This window comes from Phoca vitulina, unplaced genomic scaffold (assembly GCF_004348235.1).
Source record: "Phoca vitulina isolate PV1807 unplaced genomic scaffold, GSC_HSeal_1.0 scaffold4, whole genome shotgun sequence".
In the NCBI taxonomy this organism is placed as follows: Eukaryota; Metazoa; Chordata; class Mammalia; order Carnivora; family Phocidae; genus Phoca; species Phoca vitulina.
Genome location: NW_022589707.1, coordinates 17519059 through 17537927, shown reverse-complemented (window position 1 = coordinate 17537927; position 18869 = coordinate 17519059). Strand labels below are relative to the sequence as shown.

Below are 18869 nucleotides of genomic sequence, written 5' to 3'. Positions count from 1 at the left end.
GAATTCTAGGTGAGAGGCCCCTAGAAATATCCAAGGAGCTAGAATCAACTAAACACATGCCAGGCCCAGGAAATTCCACACCAACTCATGACACTCTCAACTCATTATGAACTTTCCTGGCCCCCTCCCCCTCCTCACTCCCCATGCACCAACCCCAGAGGTTGGGCTAGCTAGGAGAAAGCACCAAGCCTGGAAAAGGGGAAGAAGCCTGCCATACCCTCTTGCTCCACCACAGCCTTTAGGGAAGGTGTTAGGGGAGGGCTCAACTTGAAATCAAGCTTGGATTACTGATTATTACAAGGGGCTAGACACTTTAATTACTGAATTGAGAATGTACTTTGTGGTTTAAAATGAATATAGGACTATTTTCGTTGTATAAAAGTGAACGGAAAATTCATGATGACTGTCCAAGTTCTTATCCAAGGCCAGAACAAGAACAAGCCCCACAGAACCATTGTAAAGGGAAAGCTGACAATAATAGAAGTCACTTTATGGTTTTGTCCCTTGAGTCATAATTGTTCAACCTAATAATTATGTAATTCTTAGCTATAGGACAAGTCTTAATACAGAGCCACCATTGTAATGATTTAAGGCAGGGTTTCTCAACCTCAGCAATATTGCCTATTGAGCTGGATAAATTTTTTGTTGGGAGGCGGGAGGGATGTCCTGTGCATTATGGGATTTTTAGCGGCATCCCTCACCTTTAACCCCAGCACTCCCACCCCCAGTTGTGACAACCAAAAATGTCTCCAGATACTGCCAAATGTCTGCTGGGTGGGCAAAAGTGCCCCAGCTGAGAGCCACTGATGTAAGGGAAGCAATAAGATTTTTTCCCTCCCCTATCCAATAATTACCTTTCTACCAAGATCCAAAGCACCTGAAATTCCATCCTTCGACACACTTGCCTACGCTCACTACTGAGATACTCACTGTCCAGCTTGTGGTTCATTCAAAGACAGAGGCTCCAGTGCTTCATGCCAAGCTTTAGGGCTGCATCAGGCTGAAAGTCATGGCACCCAGGGTTCCGTCACCCTAGTGGCACTCCGTGGCCACTTTCCTCTGAGGTGCCAAGACTTCCCCAATGTGCCACTGCCCCCGGGATTACAACTTTTGCTTCTAGCCCTCCGAGCACCAATCTGACCCCTAATATTTGCAGGGGCCAGGCAAGAGTAAAATGGAGACTTATGTCTCAGACATCCAAATATTTCCAAAGTTACAAAACAAACCAACAAACTATTAAATGAGTCCTATTGTTCTATGCTAAGACATATATCTTCATAATTTCCTAGAAGGTTACATTTAAGTTAAGAATTCCTGGATTCCTCAGAGTCCCATGCTGGAGCATGGTGGCCTAGTCATAACTGGTCCCTGTCTCACACCCCCAGGTGTATCGCACACCGTGAGGGGCCTCACATGCACCTGTGTGGACTCTCCAGCCTGCAGAACCAAGCTGTGTCCACACCCTTGCAAATACCACCCTTTGGCTGCTTTTTGGGCCTACAGGTGTTTAACTGATGGCACAAAAGGATGGACCTGAAGAGGCTCCAGACAGCAAGGCTGTGTGGACTGACACTTTTGGGTTATAGGCACCCAGAATGTAGCCTGCAGAAGAGGACTCAGGGTCCAGGTGGGCATATACCCTTAGCTCCCCCAGACTCTTTGTCCTGGCAAAGTGAAGAGTAACTGAACAAGTGACAGAGCAGGGTCCTGTAAAGCATGGGGCCCAAAGCAGAGGCCTCTCTTACCTGGGTCTGAGGGCAATCTTGAGATAAGATCCTCAGACCCCGCTCAGACTACTGCCTTAGTACACAATAATAAAATAAACTTGTTTTTTATGCTAACTCAATTGAGAGTTATACTACACATACTAATTAAATATAACTGCTGTGTGGAAGCCAAGAGAAAGGGCCATCAAAACATTGCTAAGCTAATAAATAAAATCAGTATTTCCTAAGGTTTTATAAAAAATATTAACAATTCTATGAAAAAAATGTATTCCATAATGAAGTGTTTGAAATATTTTTAAAGCAAACCTTTTTCTTTAATGTAGAACTTCTCAGAACCTTCAGTATGAGAATTTGGTCTGGGAGCCTCCAGACAGGCCAATAAAATAGACAATATTCCCCAAATGTGTATGGGTGTGAGTGTGTGTGTTTGTGTGTGTGTGCATGCGCACATGCCTGCACACACATGCGTATTTCTTTTTTTTTCTTTTTTAAAGATTTTATTTATTTATTTGAGAGAGAGAGAACGAGAGAGAGCACATGAGAGGGGGGAGGGTCAGAGGGAGAAGCAGACTCCCTGCCGAGCAGGGACCCCGATGCAGGACTTGATCCAGGGACTCCAGGATCATGACCTGAGCCGAAGGCAGTCGCTTAACCAACTGAGCCACCCAGGCGCCCCGCATATTTCTTTTAACACAAGAATTCTGAAAATGCTATCAATCAAATAAAACAAAACCCTGTATCAGTCAGAGTTCTTGAGTGCAAGTGACAGAAACTACTCATTCTAGTTCAAGAAACAAAGAAATTACATGGAAGATTACCAGGAGAGTCTTCACGGACCACGCTGGAAAAGCAAGCAGTCTAAGCAGTAGAAACCACCACAGGAAGACGCCAATCCTTACTGCTAACAGTGAAATAAATTAATCCCCAATCATCTTCAGTTCCTATTTCATAGGGAAATTCTCACAAATAATAAGTGAGGACACAAAACCAAGATCAAAAGAATATGATCCTAATTCTATCAAAAAGAAAGAAAGAGCAATGTACAGAAACAGTCCTAGAAGAAAATATAACAAAATGTTAACTGTTTTTTCTGAGTGATAGAGTTACAGATAATTTTTATTTTATTTATGTACATAAATCACATTCGTAATTATAAAAATAAATTTTTTAAAATTACTTTTTCCAAGTCTAAAGAAAAATTGTTTTTAATGCCAAAATTTTTTGACAAAGTTCATGTTCACAGTTTTCAAATCCTTCCTGAGTTCATAAATGTTGATAATGAGTTTTTCTAATTATTAGATGATCATTTAAGTTCCATATTATCTGAGGATTTTGGATGCAATAAACATTTTTAAAGCTCTTTCTTGCCTTTTACATGAGCATCTAGGACATTATATAGAAATCACAATTTCAGTAAATTATTGGTATTAGTGTGTAAAATCCCTGTTGTCAGTAATTAGTATGGACACCACTGGTTGATGTTTCTGGGGGGATCTTGTAAGAAGAAACTCTAGGTAATGCTTGCATATAACTTCAGATAAGACCACTTCACAGATACCTTCACTTTTTCCAAACAAAGTTAGCTCTTTATTAAAATAGCAACATAAATATTAATAAATTTATTCTTTATTAAAAGGAAATCAGGATTCACAAAAACAAAACCTCACAACACTATCCTAAATAACACCAGTCAAAAATGAAATAAAAACAGCAACTGTAATCCATTATTTTAAAATAGCAACAATTAAGAGACTACATACCAAAACTTTTGAGATGCAGTCAAAGCTGTTCTCACAGGTAAATTTATAGCCTTATGTGTCCTATTATTAAATAAGAAAGAAATAAAAATAAATGAACTAAGTCATCAATTACAAAGAAACATTCAGAAAACAAAATAAACTTAAGAAAAGAGTAAAGAAGGAATAAAGAGTAAAAGTTACATTAGTGATGTAAAAAATAGACAAAATAGAATTTATGAAATAGCTAAGTGTTGTTCTTTTAAAAGACTGGCAAGTCTAATAAAAGAAAGAAAAATGCAACCAAAAAATTAGAAATGAGAAAGGAGCTATAACTATAAATATAGAGAAAAATATTTTTAATTATAAGATGATTATATGTAAAAGTCTGCTAATACATTTTTAAATTCTATGAAAATGCATGATTTTCTTTTAAAATATTATCTTTTAAATTGATACCCAAGAAACAGTAGTTAACCTGTCTAGGCCAAAGTCATGGAAGAAAACTTTAATGTTTTCAAAAATTAATCCCCCACTCACCTACCCTGAAAAAAAGCTTGGAGCCTAAACAGTGCTATGAGTGAGTTCCTCCAAATCCTCAAAAAAGCTATTCCTATACTCTATACTAATCTAGAACATAGAACATGATTTTTTGAAGTTGATAAAAATAGAATTAAAAAATGTAAAACTACCATCCAATCTTATTCATGAATATAAATGCAATTATCCTACATAAAATGTAAGGAGCTGAATTCAACATTATTATATTATACTGAAAGAGGAAGAGACCCACCATAATGAAATAGGATGTATCTCATGCAGAAATAATCTAACATTGAGAAATCTATTAATATGATCTGTTGTAATAATAGGTCAAGGAAGTAAAACCATAAGATCATCTCTAGTTTCCCAGATATGTTTAATATACTTCAACAACTTCCAGTAAAATGCTTAATATATGTGAACCAGGAAACCACTTCCTTAACCAGATAGAGACCTCTATTTCGGTCCAACAGCTAACATTAAAAGCTGATGAAATATTAATGACATTCCTCAAAAGTCAGGAATAAGAGCAAAATTAATACCATCACTTATTTAATATATGAGGTATAAATATTGTAAAGGAAAAGAGAAAATTATCATTAATTACACTTCAAATGATTGTTTACTTAGAAGAAGAGAATCAACTAGGAGGATTAATGGAGGAGTTCAGAAAAGTTACCAAAAATCAATAGCTTGAGCCTACAAGGAGCAACCAGTTATAAAACATAATGAGAAAATGATCCCAACAAAGATATGGCAATATCTAATAATATAATTAACAAGAAATATGCAGGACCCACAAATTTACTGAGGAATATACAGGAAGCCTTCAACAACCTTGACATGTGACAAGTTCTTGAATGGGAAAATTAATATTACAAAGATGGCAACTCTCCTCCAATTAACTTATAACATTGAAGCAATTCTAAACAAAATGCCAATAGAATTTCTTTTGGAGTTTGACTGAAATATAACTAAAGTTTATCTGAAAGAATAAATGCAAATACAGCTGAAAATATTTTGAAAAAGAAGAATAATGTTTGCCCCAGAGTAACGTTTGCCCCATTAAAAAGTTAACCACATAATAAGGCAAATTATAAAATGACAGTAATTAAAACAGCATGGTTCAGGAATAGAGAAGGATACCAACCAACCAACAGACAATAAATCCAGAAAGCACTCCAAGTATATGTAAAAATTTAATATTTGGTAATGTGGTTTAAAACAGTGGAAGAGGGAGTTTTCAATAAATGATGATGCAACAACTAAATAAATATTTAGAGCCTTAATCACATCTATATCAAAAATAAATTCCATTTGGAGTAAAGATTTAAATCTTAAAAAATTAAAAGAAAAGAAAACACAAACAAATATTTATATAACACTGAGATGGAGAAGACTTTTCTAAACATATTACCAAAAGCAGAAATCATGGAAGAGATTTATCTAAATGGAAAATGTAATATTTCTATATATCAAAGACATCATGAATTAAATCTGTACATATATGACAAGGGGCAAAATGTCTGCAGCATATAGAACAAATGGTTGATGGTTTTAATATATAAAGAGCTCTTATAAATCAATAAAAAGTGAACTCCCAACAGAAAATTAGCAAATGTGTTTATTCATTCCTTCAACAGGTATTTATTGTGCATCTAATATGTGCCAAGTATTGTGCTAGGGGCTAGAAATACAATGTTAAAGAATCTAGACATCCAGACACAGTCTCTTCCCTCATTCATTCCAGTATGAGAAACAGACATACATATAAAAAGTAAATAAACAAATAAATAAAGTTACAAATTGAGATAAAGGATTGAGTAATGAAGAAAACAAAGAACCGAGATAGCAAATGGGAAAAGAGTGGTGAGGACTACTTTCAATCAATGCTCTGGGCAGGCCTTTCTCAAGATGTATTTAAGCCTTATATAAAGGATAGCCAAGGAGAGCAGATTAAGCAGAGATAACATTTACTAAGCCCCTGAGGTACAGAAAAGATCTCGGCATGTTGGAGGAACCAGTGTGGCTGCATCACAGTGAGCAATAAAGAGGTGAACTTGGATGGGGATGGAGAGAACAAGAAGCATCAGTTTGTACAGGACTGTGTAAGCCATGTGGGGGTGTTAGATTTTATCCTATGAGCAACAAGTTACTCAATTCCATTTACAGTCGTTGTTGCCACTGTATCAGGAATGTACAGAAGTGGGTCATGGGTCAAGAGTAGAAGCAGAGAGAATAGGTAGGACTGGCTGTCACAGTAATCAAGTGAGAAAAAATACTCATCAGGATTAAGTGATAGCATTGGAAATGGAAAGAAGCAGACAGATTAAAGGTATATTTTGGAGATAAAACTAATAGATTATGCTGGTCTATTTGATGTAAAAAAAAAAGAGGTCATCAAAAGAATCAAGGATGACTCTTAGGTTTCTAGCTTGAACAACTGGTAGGATGGTGGTGCTATTTACTGTAATAGAGAAGGGGGGAAACAGCTTTGGGATAAGAATGAGGAATTAGATTTGGGACATGTTAAGTTTGAAAGATCTGACTCATCCAAACGAGGATATTAAGCAAGCAATTAGATATGTGGGTCTAGAACTTAAAGGTCAAGGAAGGAAACAAATTTGAAACCCTTCAGCATAAAGATGGTACTTAAATCCATGGAAACTGATAAGAAGTACCTGGAAAAAAAAAAGGGGGGACCTGAGTAGAGGTGAGAAATCTCAACTTCTCAAAGATAGGCAGAAGGAGTCTAACACTGATCAGTGAAGGAGGAGGAAGACCAGGACAGAACAGTGTCTTGGATATGAAGGGAGAACATTTAAAGAAGCAGAGAGTGGTCAAGGTGAGGACAGAAAAGTATCCTCTTGGATAGGGTAATATGAAAGTGACTGGTGACCTTAACAAGGACACTTGCAATGCTGGTGGTGGTGGGGGAGTCACATTGTGGACTGAAAAGTAATTGGAAGATTAGAAAATTAAGACAATATATAACTCCAAAGAAAAGTTTAGTTATGAAGGAGAGCTGAGAAATGGCTAACAGATGGGAAAGATGTGGTTTAGATGGGGGGATACTGGAACATGTCCGCAGGCTGATGAGAATGATCCATTCAAGACAGAGATTGATGATGCAGACAAGAGAAAGGGGAAAATCTAAGGAGAAAAATGTCCCCAGAAAGGCGACAGGAAATGGGATCCAGAGCACAAGAGGGGCTGGCCTTTGAAACTTCCTCCATAGTCACCAAAATGAAGGAGATGGTTACCAAGGTAGCTGGGTTGGGGGTGAGAGGACGGAGGGGGGGGTGTGTGTCTGATGGTGGGAAGATGAAGAAGTTTTTATGTAATATCTTCTATTTTCCAAGGGAAATTTAATGTAAATAGGCAGGAGGGGATCAGAAAAATATGAGGAGAGATGAAAAGGTTTATCAGTTTTAGTGGGAATCTGAGGCTCCCTAGGAACAATAGCACCAATTTGAGGTTGGAAATAACAAGTTAGAAGTGAAACTAATTGACTGCACTGTGTGATTTTCTTGAGGAAAATGTTCAGTTGTCCCAATCAAGCCCATGGAAGGCAGATAGTAAAGTTGATCCAGAGTTGGGATTTTAGCAGGCAAGTAAATTGGAAGAAATTGAGGTTCAAGACTGCTGAGAGCACTGTATTTCAAGGAGGATGATTACAATGATGGACCGTGGCATCTAGGCTAGACAAGGAAGGAAGTGAATCTAAAACAGGGGCTGATAGTGGGGAAAATGAGGTTAATGAATTAGCTGTCAGTAAATGAGGGATCCAGAAGGATAGGAAGATGGTGATTGGAGTGGAATGTCTGATAAGGTGTTATCTCTGGTCCTTCTAGAAGCAGACACCAAGGCAGAGTTCAACTAGCAAGAGTTTTATTGAGGGAACATCTGTTAAGGAAAAAGGTAAGGGAACAGAAGCAGGGAGGGGGAGGCCTTCACACCATAATGCAAGTCTGACACCACAAAAGGACAGGGGGGTTAAGCAAGAAGAGCCTTAGACTGCATGCAGCACAGTTCTAAGAAAGTTTCAGCCAGGCTGCTGAGGAGTCCCCACGACAAAGTCGCTCCTTAGAGGAGTCCGGCCTGTCACGTGAACGGGCCATCACTAATACCCACACTGTGCTCAGTTAGGGGCTGGGAGTGGCCCAGGAGAAGCATGGCTTCAGTGCAAAATGGAGCGGATCCCCTGGGATGGCAATCTAGAACCATGGGGGCAAGGACCGATTCCGAAGGGAAGAAATGGTCATTGGAGATGAAGTTACAAAGAGGACACTGGATGTTGGAGTTCAAGTTCAACCGCAGTTATGCATTACACACTCCAGATTGTGTTGATGACCCCGTAGTCACTGGGGATTTGTACACTAAAACAATCTTCTGGCAGATGGGAGGGTGGAGTGGGTAACTAGCTTGCTGATGATAAGGATTTGCGGTGAAGAAGACTAAAGCGGTAGCTAGTCTTCGAAGAACTGATGAAAGAAACTGCCTAGGAAGTTGATAAATTACCAAGAGGGTAAGAGGATGCTACTGTCCAGTGACAAGATTCTCAAAAAAGCCGGGGTTTGGGCAGGCAAGATGAGGAAGGAATGCTCCGAGAGCAGCAACGACTAGCAAGGAGGCCGTCCTCCCGCCCCGCCGGCCCTAAGGCACACGGTCCTCCCGAGGGGCTGCGTGGGCAAGAATTCTGGGGTGCACGAGGTTCGAGGACAGCGAGGGGGAAAGGGAGGTGTGCGAACAGCCGAGCGCCCGGGGAGTTCGCTGCGGTCGGAGTGGACTTCCCAGAGCCCGGGAGGGGCTGGAGGGCGGGCGGGGAAGAAGGCGGGCCGCGGCGGGGCGCCTGAGGTACTCGGGCTGTGCGGAGCGCTGGCGTAGTCCCGCCGGTGGCCGGGCGGCGGCGCTCACGGCGGCGCGGGCTTCCCGAGGCCGCGGGCGGCGTGCTGGCGCTCCCGGGCGGCGCCGCCGCGGAGCTTGGCGCGGCAGCTGGCGGCGGCCTGGCGCGTGGTGACGGCGCCCGCGGGCGGGCAGCGGCTCCCCGGGGCGGCCGGGCGCAGGGCGGCGGCGCTGCGGGGCGACGGCTTCCCGAGGCTTCGGCCCGCACGGGCGGCAGCGGTCCCCATGGAGAAAGACAAAGACACGCCGGTTAGAAACGGGACCCACGCGCCGGCTCCTCCCAGCTAATCCGGGAGCCGCGAACCCAAACTTAGCGCGACGCCTTTTCCGCCCAACAGGTTGTCCCAGACACCGGAGAGAAACCTGTGTTGGTCAGAGGAAACCAGCATCCAGCTGAAGTCTCATCCAGGGGTTAGCAACGTAAGGAAACGTATCAAAACCCTTAAGGTTTTTTCATACTTTGACCTAGCAATTCTAGTTTTAGAATTTTCCCTTAAGGAATAATTATGAATACATACAAAATTTCCATAAAGGGTGTTCAGTGTAGTATCTATAACAGAAAAAAACAACAAAAACAAAAGGCAAAGAAAATTTAAAAAGAAATAAAGAAAAACTGGAAATAGTAAGATGTCGGTTCGATTACGGTCTTTTTCTTATAGTGGATATTAGCCTGCTATTAAAAATCAGTTTTCATCCCCATTTGTAGTGTGTGTGGAGGGGTGTATACTTATGTGCGTACATACACACACAACACGCCACAGATGTGTAAAATAATGGAGAGAAGCACCCCAAAATGTTACAGGGTCATCTCCAGGTGATGAGGCTGCAGGTAATCTTGAGATATTTCCCAAATTGTATACAATAAGCACATTTTATTTTTATAATAAAAAACACAAGTTAACTTAAAAATTTACTCCATTCTTCCGTACCCATTCTAACTTTATCCCAATTCAAATTTATGAAAATAATATTGTTTAGTAAACTGGTGGACATGAGATTTTAAGAATGAATGGATGGTCCCCAGAAATACTTTACCTTTCAGAAAGGTTCTGAGTAAATCAGAGTATTACAAAGTAGTTTATCCCTGGGGCGCCTGGGTGGCTCAGTCCTTTAAGCATCTGCCTTTGGCTCAGGTCATGATCCCAGAGTCCTGGGATCGAGCCCCACGTTGGGCTCCCTGCTCAGCAGGAACCTGCTTCTCCCTCTCCTCCCTGCTTGTGTGCTCTCTCGCTATCTCTGTCACTATCTGTCACTATCTGTGTTAATTAACTGCTCCTGAACAGAAAGAAGGCTGTCTGAGCTTTTTATAAATCATTCTCTCTCCAAAAACCTTATTTGCCACCAAATGAGCTCTAACAAACAGGATTAAATACAGATAAAACAGAAGAGCATTTATTTTGGGTGCTGTAGTCCAACTTTCATTATCCACAGTGATTCAATTTAATTTGACAGTTTTGAGTATCTATTGTCTCAGACACTGTGCTTAGACACTAAGACCAAAGAAGATAACAGGGGGCTGCTACATTTGAGAAGCTCTATCTAGAAAATTACCTTCAGAGAATAACTCAGACCCTGGAGCTAATCTGAATCCCTGCATCACCCCTCAGTCCTGCCAAAGCTTTCCTTCTCACATTCTTTTTTTTTTTTTTTTTTTTAATTTTTTTATTTATTTATTTGAGAGAGAGAGAATGAGAGAGCAAGCACATGAGAGGGGGGAGGGTCAGAGGGAGAAGCAGACTCCCTGCCGAGCAGGGAGCCCGATGCGGGACTCGATCCAGGGACTCCAGGATCATGACCTGAGCCGAAGGCAGTCGCTTAACCAACTGAGCCACCCAGGCGCCCATCTTCTCACATTCTTTACATGAGCTTTCTAGTTTCCTGTCATCCCTTTGCTCAGTTTCATACATAGCATCCCATTGTCTCCACACTAGCTAAATTATTAGTTCTTAACCTTTTGGGGGAGTCAAAGACCAGTCTGAGATTCTGATTCAAGATACGGACTTCTCCTCCAGAGACATGCACACAAATGCATACAACACATCTTTATTTCACTGCACTGGAAACTGATTTCCTGAACATAAGCAATATATTAAAAAAACTATATATAAAGGATTATGCCTCCCCCACATTGTTATTTTTCATAAAAGAAAAATGATGGCTTCCTGAAGAAACTTAATTTAAAAACTTCTAACTGCTCAGTAGTAAATCTCAACGAGATTTGGCTTATTGAAATGAAATTACGATACGGTCTTTGACATAGCAACACATACATCTTCTTCGATAATCAATTGCAACTTTTTTCTCCATGGTAACAAGTACTGAAATCTTTGACTCACAAAGGTACACAGAACCAAAGCAGAATTCCACAGAATGCTTTGTCAGGTTGAGGCAGCCTCTGTACTGGGACACTAAATTCCTCCAAGACCTTCAAGCTAGAGTCAAGTAACATTATTTCCTCTGCTTTCACATTCAATTAAGACCTCTTGAAAGGCAGCAGACTTCTGTCTAGTAGAGAAAAACATCCTATTCTGTTCCTCTTTCTTGGTAATACCTCTTGGAAAGGTGGTGACAGCAGCTGATATAGACGGTAATGAGACACAGTGACGTGTGGCTCTCCTTCCCTCATCAAAGCAGGAAAGCCATGATGTGTACCTGACATGACGAGCACACATCTGCCCTCAGGGGGCTATCATTTTTTTCTTCCATTTGAATATTAGAGAATTGTTCTGAAAATGTTGACAGCCTTTCCAATTTCCAAAAAGTGTCCTAAAATGGAATTCTTCTTTGATGACATCAGGGAGCACATGAAAACGTGAAGCTTGATGCACTGAGAGGCATCAGTAATCTCATCCAGTTGCATGCTGAACAACCAAGTTTTTCTAATTCTGAAGTAAGTGATATTTGACAGAAACACTGCCTCAATTCTTTCATGAACTATGGTTTAAGAAACTTTGCACCAAACTACTTGACTCTCCACTCCCCTAACATACACTATTATTTCTCACCTCTATGCTTTTATTCTTAGCATTTCACCCATCAAAAAATGTTTTCTCCCTCATCTATTCAAACACTGCCCATCCCTCAAGACCCAGACCAAAGCCACTCCTAACAAGCTTTCCCTGAATATCTCAGTCTGAAATGATCTCTCCACTTTCTGAACTCCCACAACAGTAAGTGTTGTTCTGAGACCACCAGCTTCAAAAATGCACCATGATCTGTATTTTTACAAATACCAGAAAGAGCTGTGGCAATGTCTCCACTGTTTTCCTAAATCTGTTTTGCCACTCTTAAAAGAATAACTGATCCCTGGATGGATGAAAAGGGAAAGGCTGACAATGCTCATTGTTGCTGGAGTGACCAACTGACTCATCTCAATTTTTCCTTTCTGTACTCATTTTCATACAAAAAGTTTTGATTTGCCACATGTGTATTTGTAATAGCTGCAATATCATTGTTGACTGTTGAATTCACCATCATCATACCTATAACCTCTGGGGTTTTCAATCATTGCCTCCCCATTCCATGGCCATCCTGCTATTCTAAGAATCCAGATGCTGCTACCATTTTCAAAATAACTTTACATTCTATGAGAAAGGTTTTAAGCAGAGCTTGAAATGAAGGTAAGCATGATTAGATGGAAAGGGCTGTAACTGACATCATCTGTTCAAATAAGATATAAACCTATATATATATATATTCTAGAGCTGAACAGTAACTTGAAGATGATCTCTTTCAATAGATTCACATTGCAGATGGGAAACTGTGGGGAATGCGGTATTTTGGAGCAAAAAACCTGAAATTTGAAAAGAATCAGTCTCAAAAACAAAATGGTAACAAAATCATTCAGAGCCAAAAAGGACTGTCCTAATTAGCTCATGGATTCAACATTAAGGATAAATGAAATTAAGGAGTTAAAAGAACTGAAGAATAAGGAATGAAAATAACTCAAAATGTAAAAGATGGAATAGATCAGTTATCTAAAGAAATGGCCCAAAATACTGTCTTTGACGGTACAGGTATCAAGGTGACCTGAACTCAACACCACTTATACTTATCAATATTAGTTATTTAATTATTGTATGCCAGGCACTGGGCTATTTTACAGATATGAATGCCATTTTATTAAACTCTAATGGAAAAAAATGTGCTAAAGGAGATCATCTATAGTAACTATGTAAGAAAAAAATCAAGAAATCAAAAGCTGGCCATCTGTCTGCAGCCTAGTCTAGTAAAAAGGATACTCTGAGAATTGAGAACATCTGGTCTGAGTGGCAAATATATTCCTTGGGAAAGATGAATGCATTATACTACCAGAACTTGCTGATTTTGGTCACTGAGAGCTGATTCAATGCTCATCAAGCAACCTTCTGACTATAATTTAGTAAATTGTAGACTTGCCTATTTGGAGAAAATACACTGAGCCATAAAAATGAGAAACCAGTATGCCTGATACCTCTCATTGCAAATTTTAAAACTAGCATTGTGGAATTTACACACCAGTATCTAGGAGGTTGGTTAGTGACCCAGTTCTCTAGCACCCAGTCACCTTGCTAGATCAACCAGTAATCAAGGCCAGCCTTAGAAAGTAATGGCCATGTCAGTTACCTGTGAGGCCTGGCAGGGAGGCTAGCCTGCCCTCCCTGTCTTGTTCACCATCTTCAAATTACAATGCCATGTGATTTCAAATACACATAAACACATACACATGCACATGCATGCAGCACACACACACACACACACACACACACACACAAGAACCAATTAGGAATGAAAATGATGGAAAAAGGAGGAAGAAAATACAGTGTTTCTCCAGGCTCCAGGGCACCACCTTGTGAATTTAGAGCTTAGTTTTTACAGCAGAGAAGGCTCAAGATTGGGTTGTTTTTTTTTTAAATGGCACCAATAAGCATTTGTTTCACTTGTTAAATTAGTCACCTACACCAAAAAAAAAAAAAAAAAATTCAAGTATAAGTAGAATTGGGACATACAAACTTACACCAAAGAATAGATATCAAAACATTTCCTGTGTTTCACATAATACATGGTTACTTAAGGGTTTTGTTTTTGTTTGGGGTGCTTTGTCAGTTTTTGTTCTCTGATAACATCTCCATAGGAGAGAGACCTATAAATATAGCAAGGTTCTAACATGACTTATCACAGTTTTTGACAAGACTAGTTCTCAAGTCTTAAACCAAGAATCCCAGAGTCAGAATGCAATAAGAACCAGTAGAACCCTGTGTCCAAGGTTGAGGATAACATACATAAAAGCTGCACTAAAGCTATAAGCCTCAAAGATACGATCTTATTTGTTCTACTACTGAATTTTAACTATTGTGAAAGTATTATGAAAATATACTTTTAGTATGATTAACTTTTTTCCAATCAGTAATGGAGTGATAATTAATACTATTTTCAAACAGAATTACTCAGTAAATACTGCTGTCTTAGGGAGAACACAGGATTACTGTCCATCTAAAGTAAAATTCAAATATAAATACTTAACCTCTATAAATCCTATCATGGACATTTGGCATGGGACATATTTTTTTAATGGATTTGCCTTTTGTGATATAGTTTGGTCCAAAAGATATAAAATCGTGCAGTTCTTTAGGCCCCATTAATCTCTGAAAAATAAAGCCATAATTGCAATGATACATATATGTTAGCCAAAATAAACCCAGAATGATCAAAATTAAGGACACATTTTTATACAGATGATCATGAGTCATGCTCCCTTTAATCAAGAAGATTAAAACACATAGTTACAATCTGTTTTGAGAAACAAATGAAAAATTATATGTTATTTGCATATGAGGTTGGAGATTTAAAAATTTAGAAAATAGGGGAGCCTAACTGGCTCAGTCAGTAGAGCATGTGACTCTTGATCTCGGAGTTGTGAGTTCAAGCCCCATGTTGTGTGTAGAGATTACTTAAAAATAAAATCTTTAAAAAAAGGTATTAAAAAGTTATAAAATAGGGGCGCCTGGGTGGCTCAGTCGTTAAGTGTCTGCCTTCAGCTCAGGTCATGATCCCAGGGTCCTGGGATCGAGCCCCGCATCGGGCTCCCTGCTGGGCGGGAAGCCTGCTTCTCCCTCTCCCCCCTCCCCCTGCTTGTGTTCCCTCTCTTGCTGTGTCTCTGTCAAATAAATAAATGTTAAAAAAAAAGAATTTATAAAATAAACATTTGTGATTTGATATTTATAACATCATTGCTTTTGCTTTTCACTGGCACTGAGAAACTGTTTTGTACATACCAAACAGATTTTTACACAAGTCTAAAGGTAAATCATTTTCCTGAAAACTTTGCCTGTCATTTCTTTCTCAAATGGAAAAGCAAATATCCTAATCAGCTATTTTAAGTTACTAGCAATAATAATTATTATATATATTTCACTTATTTTTTTTAACTTCAACATTTATCATGAAATAAATCAATGACCATGATTCCTTTCTGAAAGTAATGTGAAATACTACATTATGGTCACATGAGGAATTCAATATATACTAGAAACAAAGAATAATTTAAGACTTGTCCATTCACATGAACAAAAACTGGTTGTTTAAATGACAGACAGTATAGTAAAATGAAAGTTCATGGACCAAAGAATACAAATATCTGGGTTCTACAGAATTCAGACATATGCTATGTGAGGGAAAAAAAAAAGTAAAAAAAAAAAGGTACAGAAGAGTGTATACAAACATGCTACCAGTTTCATCAAGGGGAATGTATATATTTATATGTTTATATATACATAGAACAGCTCTTGAAAGCCCCAGAAACTGGTAATTTGACTCTGGGGTAGAGAATGAGGGAATAGAGAGATGGGATAGGAAAAAAACTTACCTTTCACAGAACACCTCATCGTACTGTTTTATTTTTTTTACATGTATGGGTTATTACCTACTAAGATAATCTTTAAGAGATAGCTGGCCTCTATTCCCAACTTCTTTATTAACTACATGTGTGACCTGGTGCAATCACTTACCTCAACTTTCTCCACTTTAAAATGAGGTTCTACTAAATCTCTAGAGTCCCCATCTGCAATTCAATAGAATTATGCCTCAAAAGATGGCACATACAAAATGCCAATGGCTAAAAAAAAATAATTGTAAGACCTTACTTTGCAGTGACTTATATAACACGATATTATAATTATTTGCATTTCTGCCTGCTCTGTTCCCATGAGGCTATAAGGGGAAAAAAAGCACCATAGCAAGAAAGTGAGTCTGGGAATAAAATTCATGTTTGGCAACTCAACAGTGTTTCTCTTCTTTGTTTCTGGTTAATCCTCCTTTTTTATATATCTAAACTATTGCTTCCAAAATACAGACTTCCAGAATATATTTTGATAAATGAATACTAAAAATAATTGTAAAAGGGTAGAATTTTTGTAGCAGAGTTTAAAAAATGGATCCTGAGATAGGAAAAAAGGCTGAAAAATCACCCCCTATTCACATAAAATTAGCCTAAGAATCTCCTAAAATCATTCATAATCTTCACTAACACAAGATACTAAGAGAACCTGAGTAGCCAAGTGGAGAACAATAGAAAGTTTAGGCCAAAGTAAAACATGAAGAGGACCCTGAAAAGAAAGAAACCCAAACTGACATCTGGAGAACGGAGAAGAGGAAGAGGCCTGGCGATCCATTTATTCATGATGCTGCAGAGAAAGACTGTTGGGCCTCAACGGGCTTAGAGTCTAATCTTGGGGACATTCTAGTTAAATAATAATGCAGTAATAACACAAAGGATGAGAGTGCAAAGTAAGTGGTAAGGTAAATGTCGTGAGTTCATCCGAGGAAGAGATCACCAGGGGTTGGAGCTATCAAGAACAGATTCATAAAAGAAACAGGATTTTGAAATCTGCGTGAGAAGCAAAATGGTGGTGGTAGCAAGGGCAGAATAAAGTAAGCAAGGGAAGTCAGTGCTGGGAGTAGAATGATGGATTTAGTTTTAGTGACAGTCTGATTTTAAATAGTAACTTTGCAAAACCTGTTGAAAATTAATTTCAAATACTGGGTTGCCAAACTCCCTCCGCAGACTACTACAGAGGAGTGATGCCAGGCTCGTATGATGTCAAAAGTGACTGAACAGGATCAAATACAAGATCAATATTCATCTAGATGTAACTTTTAATAGGGCAGGGCTCTGAGGTATGAGCAAATCATACTTATACAGGATGTTTGGCAAGCCTCTTCCAGTATTTTCTTGCAAGTACCTAGCATCATTTCCTATCACAACCTTCATACTCAGGAGTCAGCTCCACCCAAGATACACAAAACCAGGAAATCAAGAGGTGCCAGTTTTACTTTTCTATTGATTAAGGCTGTGAACTGGGTCTAGTTGATGTAATAGAGTGCTGTGGATTTTACTAAATGAGAAAGAATGTCAAAACAAAAAGCCACCCTCTATCTCTCAGTGATCTAGTAAAGCTAAAAGCATATTAAACCACTTAATAAATTTTGGCATAATACAGAATATAAATTCAAGGTATTCATTATCTTATGGATAAAAAATCTGTGGGTGTTATTGTAACATGACAAATTTTGTAAGAAATTCCTAAACAAAATTTCTAAAATGTTGGCATGGGGCAAGAAAGAATATCAACAAATATAAAGAGGTTATTAAACAAATGAAGTCTTCAATGCAGAAAATATATATTCTAAAATTCTATTCCACTCTTCATTTTTGTTACAATCCTACAAGTGCCTAAATACATAAATTACCTTTATTCAATAATGTCTTAGTGATTTACTGAGGTGAGAATGGGTATATAGAGGCTTGCCAGGAAAGAAAATATGTTTAAAAACAAATTTATTTAGAAAAGAAGATTTGAAACAAGTTTATGATTTAAAATAATTCTGTGCTACAGCAATGTGCCTTGTGTTATTTTGACATGGATATTAGGTTTATGCTAATGCCTATTATTAATTTAAAGTTCAAATAACAAGAAAAAGAAATTGTTTTCAAAGCACTAGAACAGAAAACTTTGAAGGTTTCTTTTCTCATTTAACTACAGATTATAAGACTATAATATAGCTGCCCTCTTCTAGTTCAAGTCTGTCAGCATTTCTATTACTGAATTCAGTTTTTAAGGGTCATAACTCATCCATAAAATTCACTCTATTAAAACTTGATACAGATCGTCTCCCAGGAATTCTTCCCTTTAAAGGCAGATTTGAAAAGTTAATCAACAGCTGGATAGCTCAAATGGTATACAGACCTGTGCTTTCAGTATTAAGTCACTCACTTCAATCCCAAGCAGGGCTGACTTCTTAAAACTCATTCTGCATACCCTCCTCAGTATCCATTGGCCTGGGCAGGGTAAACAGGCTGCTTCGTGTCAGTTTTGAGGGCACAAAAACCACCTGTGGAGAGCTCTAGTGGCTATCTAGATGGCAAGGTCTAAACCTTCATTCAGAAAGGAAGGAAAAGAAATTGGGAGAAACCAGTGAGGGCCACAGGAACATATATGACAATGCAGGACCTAATTTTTAACTGTTACCTTAAATATTCACCTATCCAAAAAGTGCAGCTTGGAAAAGTAAAATTAATATACTTCAATCATCTGTTCAAGGTTTAATAGCACATCTTCCCCCTTAGATTCTGGCTGTGGATACTAAGTTAAGTTTATCCTATGGATTATGTCAGATCCTATTAGTTTAGTGAGATGGCTTCCTCCTAGTTTTCAGAAATAGTTTCTGCCTTGATCAGAAGCATAGGGACTAGGGACACCTGGGTGGCAGTCAGTAAAGCGTCCAACTCTTGATTTTGGCTCAGGTCATGATATCAGGGTTGTGAGATCGAGCCCCGCATTGGGCTTTGCACTGGACATGGAACCTGCTTAAGATTCTTTCTCTCTCTCTCCTTCTGCCCCTCCCCGAGCCCCTTTTCTCTCTCCCCTTCTCGAAAGGAAGGAAGGAAGGAAGGAAGGAAGGAAGGAAGGAAGGAAGGAAG

The 18869-nt window shown here is 38.9% G+C and overlaps 1 protein-coding gene across 1 annotated transcript in view; it reads right to left on the bottom strand.

Annotated features, from left to right (window-relative positions):
• Nucleotides 1-10756: 10756 nt before the first annotated feature.
• Nucleotides 10757-18869, bottom strand: part of ZNF800 (zinc finger protein 800) — a 43809-nt gene continuing 35696 nt past the window's right edge. The window contains exon 6 of the mRNA XM_032401634.1: nt 10757-14535. Coding sequence (XP_032257525.1) covers nt 14535 — 1 coding nt within the window. The 3' untranslated portion in view covers nt 10757-14534. The remainder of the gene's footprint in view (nt 14536-18869) is intronic.